This window comes from Takifugu flavidus, chromosome 7 (assembly GCF_003711565.1).
Source record: "Takifugu flavidus isolate HTHZ2018 chromosome 7, ASM371156v2, whole genome shotgun sequence".
Lineage (NCBI taxonomy): Eukaryota > Metazoa > Chordata > Actinopteri > Tetraodontiformes > Tetraodontidae > Takifugu > Takifugu flavidus.
In genome coordinates, this window is record NC_079526.1 from 9,364,316 (window position 1) to 9,377,531 (window position 13,216).

Below are 13,216 nucleotides of genomic sequence, written 5' to 3' on the forward strand. Positions count from 1 at the left end.
TCAGTCGACCCCTGAAAGTTCCACAGCTGCAGTTGAGGCAGAGAGGAAGATTACAACAGCAGCAGAATATTCAAAACATTTTCCTCACTATTTGTGATTATGACAGACTAACTGTCAATCAATTGACGTTGATGCTTTTGCAGCCTTGATTCAATTGACCTTCACCTTTCTCATATTGAATTTATCATAATGTTTGCCCTCTTAAGTGTTATATCCGGCTACCCATTAACACCCGCTAACCTTCAATGTGGTGTGAGTGCATGTTGTCTTTGTGAACCTGCAGCAGAAGAGCAGCCAGAATGACTGTGACAGAGAGGAAACGCCTCTCCTTTATATGGATGAGTGACCTTAGCAACTGTGGCAATCAGTCACAACAGTGGACGGCGAAACACCCGGCATCAGCTTTGGCTTTGGCACGTCTGGCAGCCTTTGACATCTCTGACACCGAGGAACAGCCTCCCTCCTGCTTCTATTTCTTGCTGTCGTTTTTTTGGGGAAGTGTATGGATTTATGATGGAGAATTAAAATGATCAGGAAGAAAAAACTACTGATGTTTGAGTAAGTATGACGGCAGCGTTCAAATGTCAGTTTGAGTACTCAAAATCCTTTATTATTTGTTTTGTGCCATGTGTCTACTTTTCTTTTCTTCTTCTTCTTCTTTTTCTTCCACTTCTTATTATCTAATATCTTACCATGTAAGAAAACTGCATGTTTAATATAAGGACTTTCACTTTAAGAATGAAAACTGAATGTGGCTTTATTCAGCTCAGCTGGGCTTCATACATTAATAATGAGATGGAATTACTTGTTTCTCTCCTGGGGAGGGTTATATTCATCCTATCATGGCCAATGTTTTTCTAATTTAATCAGAAATACACCCACATTCTCCTCATTTAAGTAGAAAGTGACAAAGTAAACTGATGTTATTGGCGATGACGTGTGTTTCAGCTAACTTGGGCTCCAACACCTTTTTTTTCTGTCAGCTTCCCTATTGTGTGGATGCTATTATGGCAGCACAGGTGACACAAGAGCTCATGTGTGTATTGTCTGTGTGTGAGCTGGTGTTTATTGTCCATGTGTGTATGTATGGATGCTTTTTACATTCCAGCAGGCTATCTAGCATTCTCTTTTTTTGGGCTTAGCATTGACCGTGACAAGTCCGAGACAAGGGAAAAGATTACAATTTCAGTTTTGGGATTTTAGTTCCACTGATCTTTCAAGCGGTTAAATATGGTTTTATTGCTCTGTGTTTACTCTCCTCTTTAGAAATTGTGGAAGCATGATGTGGAATGGATAAACAACAGCAAAACACAACTGTAAGTTTGCTTTTAATACAGCTTTATCATAATACAGCTGTATCATTGCATCATTGACTGTATACAACCACAATAAATTTTCACCTGTCTGCATGTTTGCGTGCGTGCATAGATGGCCTCTAATGACCCTGACCTCCCTGACCCCTCTGCTGACCCCCAGCCTGGTGACCTTATTGAGATCTTCAGACCAGCTTATCAGCACTGGGCTCTCTACCTGGGAGATGGTTACATCATCAACTTGACTCCTGTCGGTGAGAGAGAGCTAATGCCATCAGACTCAATTAATCTAAGCATCCCAGATAACAGATGACCGTGGCAAACTATCACCTGCTCTCCTGCAGAAGTGTGTTTATTAGTTTGGAGTGCAACAAACTTCCATTCCATGGCTGCTTCTATTCCCTCCAGATGAAAGCCCTGCAGCCGCTGTGTCTAGTGTGAAGTCCGTCTTCAGCAGGAAGGCTGTGGTGCGCATGCAGCTCCTGAAGGAGGTGGTGGGCAGCGACTCGTACCGCGTTAACAACAAGTACGACCACAACCACACGCCTTTGCCTATCTGTGAAATCATCCAGAGAGCCCAAGTCCTCATCGATCAGGAAGTGTCCTATGACCTGCTGGGGAGCAACTGTGAGCACTTTGTTACCCTTCTGCGCTACGGGGAGGGGGTGTCCGAGCAGGTTTGTCAGTCTGTTCATTCTCTTTCATCAGGCTCAAATATCAACTTTGTCTTCAAAATTCCATAAAGAATGAGAGGTAAATAGGATTATTTTATATGAGAGACACATTATGTAACATGCCCAAACGCTGTAAACTAGTTTAAAATACTCCACTACCCCCTAACTAGACCATGATCCCCCCCAATTTCTCCTTATATAGCTGTTGTTCTTTTTTTATTCATTGCTTTATATCTACTCTTGTAACCACAGTGTATCCTAAAGATATATTGGAGTTGATAATGTCATAAATAATACATTTTGTTACCTTCCATCTAATAAGGACCATCGTGTCTCCCTACAGGCCACACGGGCCATTGGGGCCATCAGTTTGGTGACTGCTGCAGCGAGTGCTTTCTCAGTCCTGGGACTGATCAACACACGATCCAGGAACAGGCCTTTCTGACAGCTGCCTTCACCACTTCAGAATGTTTTCATCCAACATTCATGTTGCTTTTATGACAGAAATAAATCATTTGTGGAAATATGGATGAGTGTGGTTTTTTTTAATTTTTTTTAGTTGCACACAGGATTTGGATCATACACGATGGAAGATTTTTGTGGACAAATTACAGGGTATATGTATCAAGCAAAAAAGCTAATATTTATTTTAACATTTTGTAACTAGAAACACTTAGTTTTTTAAGTTAATTTTGAGCTACAGTTATTCTTGTCTACCCTACATACACTAGGTGGCGCAAACGTCAACATACATTGGTAACAATTGTTAGTAGAAGAAGAAACGTCTGACGTAGAATTTCCGCGCCAGGTAGCCGCACGTGTTATTTCTGTGGATGTTCGTGGAAGTCAAGAGTTTGCAGTCTGTTTCAGTAATTTAAAGAGAGGAACCACAGCGACAAACATGGGGAAGAAACTTAAAGTTGGAAAGACCAGAAGAGACAAATTCTATCATTTAGCCAAGGAAACTGGTAATGTAGTGCTGATTTACACATGTTCAGTCAATTATTAGCTTTACCAGGTTTCTCGGCTAACTTGTCAACAGTAAACGTACGGAATTGGAATTCATGTCAGTTGTCTGAAAGCGTCTTTTCTTACCAGGGTATCGCTCTCGTTCCTCCTTCAAGCTGATTCAGCTCAACCGTAAATTTCAGTTTTTGCAGAAAGCCAGAGCTCTGGTCGACCTGTGTGCTGCTCCCGGTGGATGGTGAGCGCCCTGTCAAATACACTATACACACTAAAATCCAGAGAAAATGAACTAAACTCAAGTTACCTGCTCTAAGGATGGTGGTCACAAGCATAAACAGCAATTCTGTAACATAACAGGAGATTTTTTTTTTTTTTGTTGGCATCATAGAAATCATTTGACACAAATGCAAGTTATTGGGTTTGTGTCTTCGGTCCGTGCATTTATTGTGCCACTTATTAGCAAATTTCATGTATGAATAAATAAATACCTTATAAAGTTGAAGAGAATGGAACTGTAAACAATGACGCATTGATAATGTTCCTTTGCAGGTTGCAAGTTGCATCCAAATTTATGCCCGTATCAAGTCTCATAATTGGTGAGTGTAATGTTATCAATTAGGTTGACAGTTTTAATAATTTTATAATGAATATAGTAATTAACTCTAAATTGAATTTTAAACTGAAACTTTAAACTTTGAACTGAAAGGTTTTATTGGTGTGGATGAGACCAGACAAAATCTCTTTTTTGTTCACTCCCCCCCTCCATTAGGTGTTGACTTGGTTCCCATCAAGCCCATCCCGAACGTGGTCGCCCTTCAAGAAGACATCACTACAGAGAAATGCAGACAGGTGAGAGTGTAGAACCATTAAATTCTAGTGTTTTCATTTGTAATCTTAAAGGTACAATAAAATAAGAACGAGATGGTTCTCAGAATGCATTTTAATGTCTGTCTGATTCTCTCGGTCCCATCTGCAGGCACTACGAAAAGAACTTCAGACCTGGAAGGTCGATGTTGTGTTAAATGACGGCGCTCCCAATGTTGGAGCCAACTGGCAACATGATGCCTTCTCACAAGGTAAGTGACGATTAAATGAAAGAATGAAAAATCTAAAGGCATTAACATGGACTCACAGATGTTACTGTGACTACAGTTATTCCCTTTATTGTTTCCCAGTTTGTTTAAGAGAGCAACACCCCTCACTTCTCATCTTGTGTCCCCTCATAGCGCATTTGACCCTCATGGCCCTCAAGTTGGCCTGTGAGTTCCTGACGAAAGGTGGCACGTTTGTCACCAAGGTGTTCCGCTCTAAAGACTATCAGCCACTTCTCTGGATCTTTCAGCAGTTCTTCAACAAAGTGCAATCGACCAAGCCACAGGCATCTAGAAATGAGTCTGCAGAGATCTTCGTCGTCTGTCAGGGTTAGTGGCAGTCACGTGCACATCAGCGATGGAAAATAATTTTTCAGGTGCAGGCTCTTTTTTTAAGCATTGTTTTATTTCTTTACCAGGTTTCCTTGCTCCAGACAAAATAGACAGTAAGTTCTTTGATCCCAAACATGCTTTCAAGGAAGTGGAGGTGCAAGCCAAAACAGTGAGAGAGCTGATCCCTGTCAAGAAACCAAAGGTGTGTATGTTCGAGCTGATTTTTAGATCGATGCAAAGAAGCTGCTCAGTCAAAACAAAGACGACAAAACTGATGTGTCTCACAAAAGAAACATTTGATCAGTAGCTGCTCCTGTGTTCCAGGCGGAGGGATACACAGATGGGGATCTGACACTCTTCCACAGTTTTCCGATCACAGCTTTTCTGAAAGCTGAAAACCCCGTGGATTTCTTGGCCAAAGCCAGTGAGGTGAGATCTCGGAGTTACGGTACCGCGTCAATTGCCAAATCTGACAAGTTCCTCAGATTTTCCTGACCTGATCTCTGTTTTGTCTTATTCAGATCATCTTTGACAACAAAGATCTGGAATCTCATGCGGCAACTACCAATGAAATAAAAGAGTGCTGTCGCGACATTAGAGTTTTGGGCCGCAAAGAACTCCGGTAAGTCGTTCAAACACCAGTCAATAATCCTTGTTCTGGTTGGACCTGGATCCGTTGCAACAGGTACTGAGAAGAGGGATGTTTTTCTCTTTCCATCTGCAGCCAGCTGCTGAGCTGGAGGTCAAAGCTTAGAAGATATCTGTCCAAAAAGTTGAAGATGGAGGCCAAAAGTCTGCAGGATGAAATCAAGTAAAGTTTTTACTGGACATCATCAAAAGTGTTTACACAGTTCTTATGTAATGTGACACAAAATGATGCTTTTTGTAGTTTAAGTTCTGATGAAGAAAAAGAACCAGACGAGAACAAAGAAGGTAGGGAAGAGGATGATGATGATGAGGAAGAAATGGAACGGAAACTGGCACAGCTGAAAGCGGAGGAGGTGGCTGAGCTGAAACGGTATCACGGTTCTCCTATTTGGTATTTGTTTTTAGTTTGTATTCTTTATATTTAGAATTCTGTACAGGGAATTCTAGATTTGGACCAGGAGCTTCAGTTCTCAGGAGGGTTTTTGTTTATTTAACCCTGCAGGTTGTCAGTCTGGTACATTCGATGTGTTTGGTTTTAAAAAAAATTGGAATTTTAACTCGACACTTCCTCCATCAGAAAGAAGAAGAAAGTGCTGAAGGAGCGAAGGAAGCAGAGAGAGAGGGTGGCGCTAAAGATGGATCTGCCTGGTGTTTCCATCGCAGATGGTGGAGACTCGTCCATGTTCTCGCTCAGCACCATCAATAAACAAAAGGTGACTCCAAAGAAACGCAGCTGCATCGGCGCAGACCTGAGAGCTCACTGGCATTAACGTGTTCTATAATCTTTGTGTCAGCTGGTGGCCGATATCTCCAAGGGCGACATGCAGGCGGCCGACAATCTTGTAGATGAAGAAGATGACATGCATATCTCTGAGGAAGAGGACGAAGAGGCGGATAAAATGTCTCTGGCCTCCGATTTGGATGAAGAGGACCTGCAGGAGGTGCTGCAGAGAGAGAAAGAGCTTGAGAAGGAAACCTCAAAAAAAAAGAAGTAAGCTCCGTTGTTCCACCTTTTTTATATTTCATGTTGCCTAGATGAGACTAAACCACCTTTTAGTTTGTGAAATGGGAGCAAAAATTTACAGGGTTGACTTTAATTAACAGAGATTGGCTGTTTGTTTTTTTGTTTCCAGAGTACAATTCACTGAGGAGGAGGGTAAAGAGGAAGATGAAGAGCCAGAAAGCGGCTTGTTGGTAGAACTTGAGGGGAAAGATGAGAAAAAACAGCGAGAAACCAACCTTTGGTTCAGCAAGGTGAACTATATTGTTATTTACATTACTGTATCACTCCTGAACATGTCCCGGTTTTCTGAGTCTGCTCTGTTCGTTCTCTGCAGGGTATTTTCTCTGAGATTGACCTGGAAAAAGACGCCGAGAACGAGCTTCAGCAGTCAGAGTGGCTACAGAACAACCAGAGAGGTACAGGAAGCCGCCCTGTGCCTGCATCCCGATTTTAAAATCTTTGAAATAGTGACATGTTTGGGTCTTTGTCACAGGGAAGGGCAAAAAAAGGAAAGCAGAAAAGGTGGTGGAGGAAGAGGAGGAGAAGGCAGCCCCAGCAGAGGAAGGACAGGCAGAAGCTTCACAGGAAGCTGCCGACGCCAGTGACAGCGACTCAGATGACAGCAGCGACGATGAGAAGTAAAGAAGAAACGAGTGTGATGTCAGTGTTGATCGTTAAGTGTTGAACTACAAATCAGTGCTCATATGTATTTAATGGCTCTTCCAGGGAAATTACCAGAATGAAACAGGCCAAAGGGACTAATGGGATGTCAGGAGAGGCTGGTGATGATGAGGACTTCAAAGTGGTTCCTGTGGAAAGCATCAGTGAGTATGAGACACTACAAATACTTTTTTAATTTTTTTAGAAGCCACAGAACTCGGAGCGCATTCGTGTTTAAATTGATTAAATTTAGTGCGTCAGCTTCCACTTTGCGTGATTTGTGTGGTGTTTGTCGCTCAGGTAAGAAAGCCCGGATCCTGGATGCAGAAGGTCTGGCGCTGGGTTGTCAGATCGCCACGTCTAAGAAGAGAGCCAGAGACCTGATGGATGGCTCCTTCCACAGGTGGGTGTCTCCGTTCGGGTCATCTGTGCTATGGACTTGATTAAAATAACAGTATTAAGCGTCAGTATCGGTGATGTGTGAGCTGTAACACAACTGTTGGGTCCTTCTGCAGGTTTGCCAGCTCAGAGCAGCCGTGGGATGTACCTGAATGGTTCCTGCAAGATGAACAGAAGCACAGGAGGAAGCCGGTGCCGGTCACCCGGGAGATGGTGGAGGAGTATAAAGAAAAGTGGAAGGAGATCAACGCACGGCCCATCAAACGAGTGGCTGAGGCCAAAGCCAGGAAGAAGCGGAGGGTAAGACCATTGGGTGGTGATGGCAGTAATGCTAAAAATGAGTCCTGGCAGATGTTGCAACAGAAGGAATTTGATGATTTCCAGATGTTGAAGAAGATGGAGCAGGCCAAGAAGAAAGCCGAGGCAGTCGTCAACACCGTGGACATCTCGGAGAGGGAGAAGATGGCTCAGCTGAAGAGGTGCGATCAGAAATCAGGATGCTGTAACTCTTTACTGGTGCAGAAAGGAGATTTCCATCAAAACAATGTTGTTTTGTTCCCAGCATTTACAAGAAAGCAGGTGTGGGGAAGGAGAAGAGAGAAGTAACGTACGTTGTGACCAAAAAGGGTGCTGGAAGGAAGGTGCGGCGGCCCCCCGGCGTCAAGGGAGCCTTCAAGGTGGTGGACAGTCGTCTGAAGAAAGACATGCGGGGAATGCAGAGGAAAGACCAGCGTGCTAAAGGGGGCAAAGGAAAACGGTCAAAGGGTGGGAAAGGAAGCCAGAAGAGTGGGAAAGGAAGAAAATAAAGAAATTGGATCGACTGGCAAATCTAATCTGGTGTCAGAGTTGAGGGGGGCAGTTGATGGAGCTTTGAGCTTTACGGACACTCTGGTTTTATCCTTCAACTTCTGGACATTTGGTTTTCTTTGATAATGATATTTTCGTCTTGTAGAATTGTCACACAATTCAGTTTGGTTTGACAGAGCAGCTGAACTGAGGGTCTGTATTGGATTTGTCCAATAAATAGAGTATTCTCCCCAATATGTTAACATTGTAAATAAATAGGTTTGCAATAAATGTTTTGATTTTAAAAAAAAATGGAGTCAGTGGTGGTTTCAACTCAGGTGAGCAGAAACCTTTTTAACAAAATTCTGCATGTTGGACTTCCCAAAACCCTTTTGTCACAATGGAACAAAAATGATTAAATATGATTCAAATGAATCACATAACTTGAATACTGAAATACTAATGCATGAATGGGTCAGACTGCATAAATATTGTGGAGCTGGTTCCCGATCAGAGGGTATTAAAGAGGGCAACTCTTGTCTCGTCCTTGGTTCTGTGGGGGTATTGGGGTGGTACCGTTTTGGTGTTGAACTTATTAGACTAGTTTAAAACAAGTTCTCTGTTGTAGAAGCTTTCAATACACGACACTCGCTTGGGCATTGCGTCGACTCCAGTACAAACTCCATGCATGTGTAATTTATTGTAAGAATGCAGAGTTTTGGGGAGAAACAGACACTACAAATAGAGTCTTTGGTTCAACGGTCACTGCCGTAACGACCATCACAAAACCTGACGTCTACGTTGCCCACTCCGATACAGCAGGTGGCGGTATACTCGTTTAAAGTCATTGTTGCAACACGCCAATAAATACGAAGATAATGACGTCATCTGTAAGCGCCGCTACCCGAGCCAATTGTGGATCCCGAGCAGATTCTGTTCTGTACCGACAGCGGTCCGTATCTAGGTATTGATTGGCTGAACCTTTTATTTCTGTTTCTATTTCTGTGTGAATTGCTTTTACATTCTCTTACATACTCTTTATTTTATTTACAGTGTTGACTCCTTTTTGTTGTCAGCGGTTACTTTCACTTTATTTGCAATCGTTGCCAACGGCCCACTCGCCAATTTAGCCAGGCTGCCGGATAGTGTACCACAATCTCCGTGCTAGGATGCGGTGGGTGGTTTTGGTGAGCCTGGCGCTGACAGTCGTGGGAGAGCAGGTCCATGATGATGAATGGATAGACCCTTATGATATGATCAACTACGATCCAAGCACCAAAACGATGAAGAAGCCCGTGGAGGTTGGCTGATTTCTCTTAATTTATTTGCATTAAGGTTCATTTGCAATCATTACTGTTACACCAAAGCCATGACGTGCACTGTCCATGTATGTGTTCATGCATGTCCTGCAGTCTGCAAACTACCCCAATGTGCCAACTAAAAGAAGAGAACACACTCCAGACTCCGGGCAGCCAGCAGACGCCCACTGTGTCAGAAAGTTAATGGAACTACAGAAACAGGTTATTAAGTTTAGATTGAAAGTTTTTGAGTATAATATACTATATTATACACTTAAAGCACAGTCTCCAGAGGAGAAGGTGCACTTAAATCTCTCCAATCTTTCTCTGCACCTTCAGGTGGTGCATCAAATATTTTAAAGAATGTAATTTGTATACATTTCAAACAGATCTTAAATACTTCTTTCATGCTCATGTGTCTTTATTGTTTGGATGAGTTAGAGAACAACACTGAAACAGCTTTTAAACATACCAGTGCCATGTGTCATGAATTCTGTTATTTTATAGATCGACGAACAGAACAAGAGAATTAAAGCCTTGTCGCAGCAGCCTACATGCACTCCGGTGTTCAAGCGATTCCTTCGCAGACTTCTGAAAGAAGTAGAAAGAGTTGGTGTGGTAAGTGGACATTTATCATGGCTATTCTTGAGCATGTAGTGTAACACCTGTAAAATGTGTAATTGTGTAATTTTTAGTATATTTCTCCTTTGTTTCTCAGCCCACTGATTCTACAGATGGCCTCTATGATGGCAAAATTAAACTGTCCAGACAGTCCATGGCTGAAATCCAGACCCTTCTGGAAGGTGAGGAGAGCTGGAGAACAGGAGCTCTGGACAACGCTGTCAGCCAGATACTGGTGGATCTCAAACCACATGACTATGAAGCGTGGAAGTGGCACTTCGAAGACGCCTTTGGCATCGAGCTTGACACAGTGTTAAAGGTAATGCACTCATCAACCCCAATAATCACACATGGCTGTGCATTTTCCCCAGTCATTTTCTAAAGGTCCCCTGTGTTTATGTTCCAGTTGGGGCTGGGTGTCCTGCTCATGGTGGCCATCGTCAGCACCCAGCTGTGGTCGCGGGTACCGTGGTGCACTCTGCTGGGAAGGCTGTTTGTTTTGTGCTTTTTTGTCAGTATAATCTGGAACTGGTTCTACTTGTACAAGGTGAAGAATAAGCTATGACTTTTGTATTTCTGTTCCATTAAAACAGACAGATTTGTATTATTTGTATTGTTTTTATCAGATTGCTTTTGCTGAACACCAAAAGAACATGGCGAAGCTGGAAGGCATCAGTGAAAAATGCACCGGGCTGAAGAACTACAACTGGTATGACAATCTGAAAGGTGAGAGATTTAAACAGATTTAGGCCTCATATTGAGAAAAGCTTAGAGTTTTCTTCAGTTGTTTTTTTTCAATAATTCTCAATTTTACTTCTGACTTGTAGAACAGAATCCACACAGATAACCAAGTGTGGAGCTGAGCTAGTTGGCTTGTTAGCAAACAGTCACCTGTTCACAGCGCAGTGTTGCAAAAAAAAACAAAGACCAGTTATCTTTTCTTTGCTTTCTCTCTTTTCCTGTGGTCTCCACCCTCTCCCGAGGGATGTTTTGGACTCGTTATATGCTAACATTACATGTTGTGTGTTGTGTCTGATCTTGTGCAAGTAGTGTCCGCAGGTCGTACCCACAGTGACACGAGGCTTTCGGCTGTTTCTTGCAGAGCTGTACAGAAGCACATGGACTTTACAGGATGACCCCTGTAAAAAATACTATGAAGTCATCTATGTCAACCCTCTTCTGCTGGTGCCTCCAACCAAGGTGACAACCGTTTCTTCCACAGCATTTGTTATTGAACAATAAATAGAAATCTATCATAGTTTTAATGGAATCAATAATGAATCTCTACTTCTCTTTAGGCCATCTCCGTTACCATCGTCACTGTCATCACCGAACCACTGAAGCACCTTGGGGAGGGGATCAGTGATTTTATTCGAGCCCTCTTCAAAGATCTACCAGTTACCTGGCAGATTGTTGTATTTCCTACTATAGTGCTCTTGATACTGGTGAGAACCCATATTAAATGTGCACTGAAGCTCAGACAATTGACAGTTTGTCTTATATACCATGTTGATGTGACTCATCTGCAGGCATTCATGTACTTAAGTGTGAATGGAGCCTTCCGATATGGCATCATGGCTCCTTTCCATCGTCCCCAACCGGATCCACCTCCTCCCCAGCTACGACAGCCGCAGTACCATCTCCAAGAGATTCAGGACAGTGAGCAATTGACACAACATATCTCGCCACGTGGGGGGCACCTGGCTGCCAGCGCCTCCAGGAACCAGATTCAACAGCGGAGAACAAGACCCCAGGAAAAGGCAGCCAAGGTGGTTGTGAGGATGCTGCGCAGCGGCGATGACACCAATGCTCAGCGGCGCGATGCAGAGCTGAGTCTGTCTGCCGAGTCAGATTCAGAAGAGCTGCTGCAGTCACCAGAGGCGCTTACAGGAGCTAGTGCTAACGCTAACCAGACCCGAACCCAAGACGATGCCACCGACTCTAATGCACCTCAGTCACAGACGAAACAGGCGACGGTGAATAAAAAAGCATCTAAAGATAAAGCCGGCAAGGTGAGCAGAGCAAACAAGCCTCCAGCAGGGGAGCAGCCTTCACGAGCACACATTCAGGTGATGCTTTTTTCAGTGAAATCTGATATTTTGTAAATGTGGAGCTGTTCACACAAAATCAGGTTGGTTTTCTTTCATGGCGATTAAACCTCCTGTCTTGCTTATTGCTGCTTCAGCGTTACAATGGGAGGGTCACAAGCTATAAACTGGTAAATCACCTAAATAATCCATTAATTTATATCTTGATAAGTAATTTGAGTTTGCCTGGCCTTGGCAATATGCCTTATATGGTAGATCAATAAGAGAAAGAATAAAGATAGATTTCCTGTTCCATGGAGATTCTCATAAAATTGGTCAAAGTTAAAAAAAATAATCCTGGATTTATCAGTCTTGTTGATATAAAGAGTGTCATTTTGGTTAAACTACAATGTTCTCTTGATTTCAGGAGCTGAGAACTGGTGAAGGAGACGAGCTGCCCCCTGGTTCACTGACACCTGGTGTGGAAACTGTCAGGGTTCCAGTTCAGGAGACCCTTAGAATAGTAAATTCAGGAAGCTCCTTGGAGCCTTCCGTTACTTAACCGAGATTCTCTCAGTCACCAGCACATGTTGTGAGCTCAGCACAGCAGTTCCTGATTGTTGCTATGCTGCAGGCTTCAGTTTAGGATTTTGATGCAGGTTTGAAGTGTGTGAAGGCTCCTTCCTGCTTGTGTGGAGCCCTGATGGTACAAAGACATTTGGAGGAGCCTCTGGCCACAGTTGCATCGGAAGCCCTCACAGCAGCGGCGGACTTGATTTTTCTTGGATTAAGAAACAAATCGACTAATTCTTGTATCAAATTTTATTGTTGTAAAGATTTTATTTTTATCATGTTAATTTCTACCGCATATTCAGTTAAAGTCTATAGAAAAATCTGTAATGCGTATAATATATTAATAAAACGGCATTTATTGCACCGGGAGGTGGTGTTTAGTATTTACCACCTGCCCACAGGTGTGTCAGATAATGGGGAAGACAACTGGTCTTAGTCCTGCGGCTGGCAAAGTAATGCAAAATGTTTGATTTTTTTTTTAACTGTTCAGGAAATGTTTATAATCTGCCAGGGAATTCTGGTGATATTCCAAATTCCAAAGGGACTTTGATCATAAAGCAACCTGCTATGTTATGTAAGTAAACATAACCTCATGGCAGATGTCTGCCCTCTCAGTGGTAAAGTGTGTGTTCTAATGCTGGTGTCCCCTGCTGAAGGGACGGGGTTGTAATTATTTCACAAGTTGTATGTTTTATATTCGGAGCAACGTGATATTTTAATGTGTGTGATTTGTATGGGAAAAATAAAATACATTTGTCATGTTTGACTTGATAAAAAGTGTAGAATATTGGACGTGTGCGTATAAAATAGCTGAAAAGACGCAC

The 13,216-nt window shown here is 42.8% G+C and overlaps 3 protein-coding genes across 8 annotated transcripts; all 3 read left to right on the plus strand.

The window, feature by feature from the left end:
• Window positions 1-27: 27 nt before the first annotated feature.
• Window positions 28-2,515, plus strand: plaat1 (phospholipase A and acyltransferase 1). 3 transcript variants are annotated; one of them, XM_057037138.1, is made up of 5 exons: window positions 28-558; window positions 1,267-1,316; window positions 1,477-1,567; window positions 1,722-1,940; window positions 2,331-2,515. In XM_057037138.1, the coding sequence occupies exons 2-5, from the start codon at window positions 1,290-1,292 to the stop codon at window positions 2,486-2,488; spliced, it is 495 nt and encodes a 164-aa protein (XP_056893118.1). In that variant the 5' UTR covers window positions 28-558; window positions 1,267-1,289; the 3' UTR covers window positions 2,489-2,515. The 3 variants fall into 3 exon arrangements, with proteins under 3 accessions (XP_056893118.1, XP_056893116.1, XP_056893117.1); XM_057037136.1 differs by having other exon boundaries at window positions 30-558; window positions 1,429-1,567; XM_057037137.1 differs by having other exon boundaries at window positions 32-558; window positions 1,429-1,567; window positions 1,722-1,990.
• Window positions 2,516-2,775: 260 nt separating this feature from the next.
• On the plus strand, window positions 2,776-7,915 carry ftsj3 (FtsJ RNA 2'-O-methyltransferase 3). The gene is made up of 21 exons (XM_057037118.1): window positions 2,776-2,955; window positions 3,086-3,191; window positions 3,503-3,549; window positions 3,723-3,802; window positions 3,930-4,029; window positions 4,180-4,374; window positions 4,464-4,579; window positions 4,702-4,806; window positions 4,899-4,999; window positions 5,102-5,188; window positions 5,267-5,395; window positions 5,603-5,738; window positions 5,820-6,016; window positions 6,159-6,279; window positions 6,363-6,444; window positions 6,522-6,666; window positions 6,755-6,852; window positions 6,989-7,091; window positions 7,204-7,387; window positions 7,472-7,566; window positions 7,650-7,915. The coding sequence occupies exons 1-21, from the start codon at window positions 2,889-2,891 to the stop codon at window positions 7,891-7,893; spliced, it is 2,538 nt and encodes an 845-aa protein (XP_056893098.1). The 5' UTR covers window positions 2,776-2,888; the 3' UTR covers window positions 7,894-7,915.
• Window positions 7,916-8,706: 791 nt separating this feature from the next.
• On the plus strand, window positions 8,707-13,169 carry clcc1 (chloride channel CLIC-like 1). 4 transcript variants are annotated; one of them, XM_057037122.1, is made up of 12 exons: window positions 8,707-8,837; window positions 8,927-9,174; window positions 9,286-9,393; window positions 9,679-9,789; window positions 9,890-10,111; window positions 10,199-10,339; window positions 10,419-10,518; window positions 10,895-10,992; window positions 11,091-11,237; window positions 11,322-11,861; window positions 11,978-12,010; window positions 12,247-13,169. In XM_057037122.1, the coding sequence occupies exons 2-12, from the start codon at window positions 9,043-9,045 to the stop codon at window positions 12,379-12,381; spliced, it is 1,767 nt and encodes a 588-aa protein (XP_056893102.1). In that variant the 5' UTR covers window positions 8,707-8,837; window positions 8,927-9,042; the 3' UTR covers window positions 12,382-13,169. The 4 variants fall into 4 exon arrangements, with proteins under 4 accessions (XP_056893102.1, XP_056893103.1, XP_056893104.1 ...); XM_057037123.1 differs by having other exon boundaries at window positions 8,755-8,837; window positions 8,950-9,174; XM_057037124.1 differs by lacking the exons at window positions 8,707-8,837; window positions 11,978-12,010.
• Window positions 13,170-13,216: the final 47 nt, after the last annotated feature.

Bases quoted from the DNA above. Each gene is read 5' to 3' on its own strand.
- ftsj3 (XM_057037118.1), top strand. From the start codon at position 2,889: ATGGGGAAGAAACTTAAAGTTGGAAAGACCAGAAGAGACAAATTCTAT. The intron at 3,550-3,722 runs GTGAGTGTAATG...CCCCTCCATTAG, and splicing joins CGTATCAAGTCTCATAATTG to GTGTTGACTTGGTTCCCATC. The intron at 5,739-5,819 runs GTGACTCCAAAG...TCTTTGTGTCAG, and splicing joins GCACCATCAATAAACAAAAG to CTGGTGGCCGATATCTCCAA.
- clcc1 (XM_057037122.1), top strand. From the start codon at position 9,043: ATGCGGTGGGTGGTTTTGGTGAGCCTGGCGCTGACAGTCGTGGGAGAG. The intron at 9,394-9,678 runs GTTATTAAGTTT...GTTATTTTATAG, and splicing joins TAATGGAACTACAGAAACAG to ATCGACGAACAGAACAAGAG. The intron at 9,790-9,889 runs GTAAGTGGACAT...TTTGTTTCTCAG, and splicing joins AAGTAGAAAGAGTTGGTGTG to CCCACTGATTCTACAGATGG.
- plaat1 (XM_057037136.1), top strand. From the start codon at position 1,290: ATGGATAAACAACAGCAAAACACAACT. The intron at 1,317-1,428 runs GTAAGTTTGCTT...GTGCGTGCATAG, and splicing joins AACAACAGCAAAACACAACT to ATGGCCTCTAATGACCCTGA. The intron at 1,568-1,721 runs GTGAGAGAGAGC...TATTCCCTCCAG, and splicing joins CATCAACTTGACTCCTGTCG to ATGAAAGCCCTGCAGCCGCT.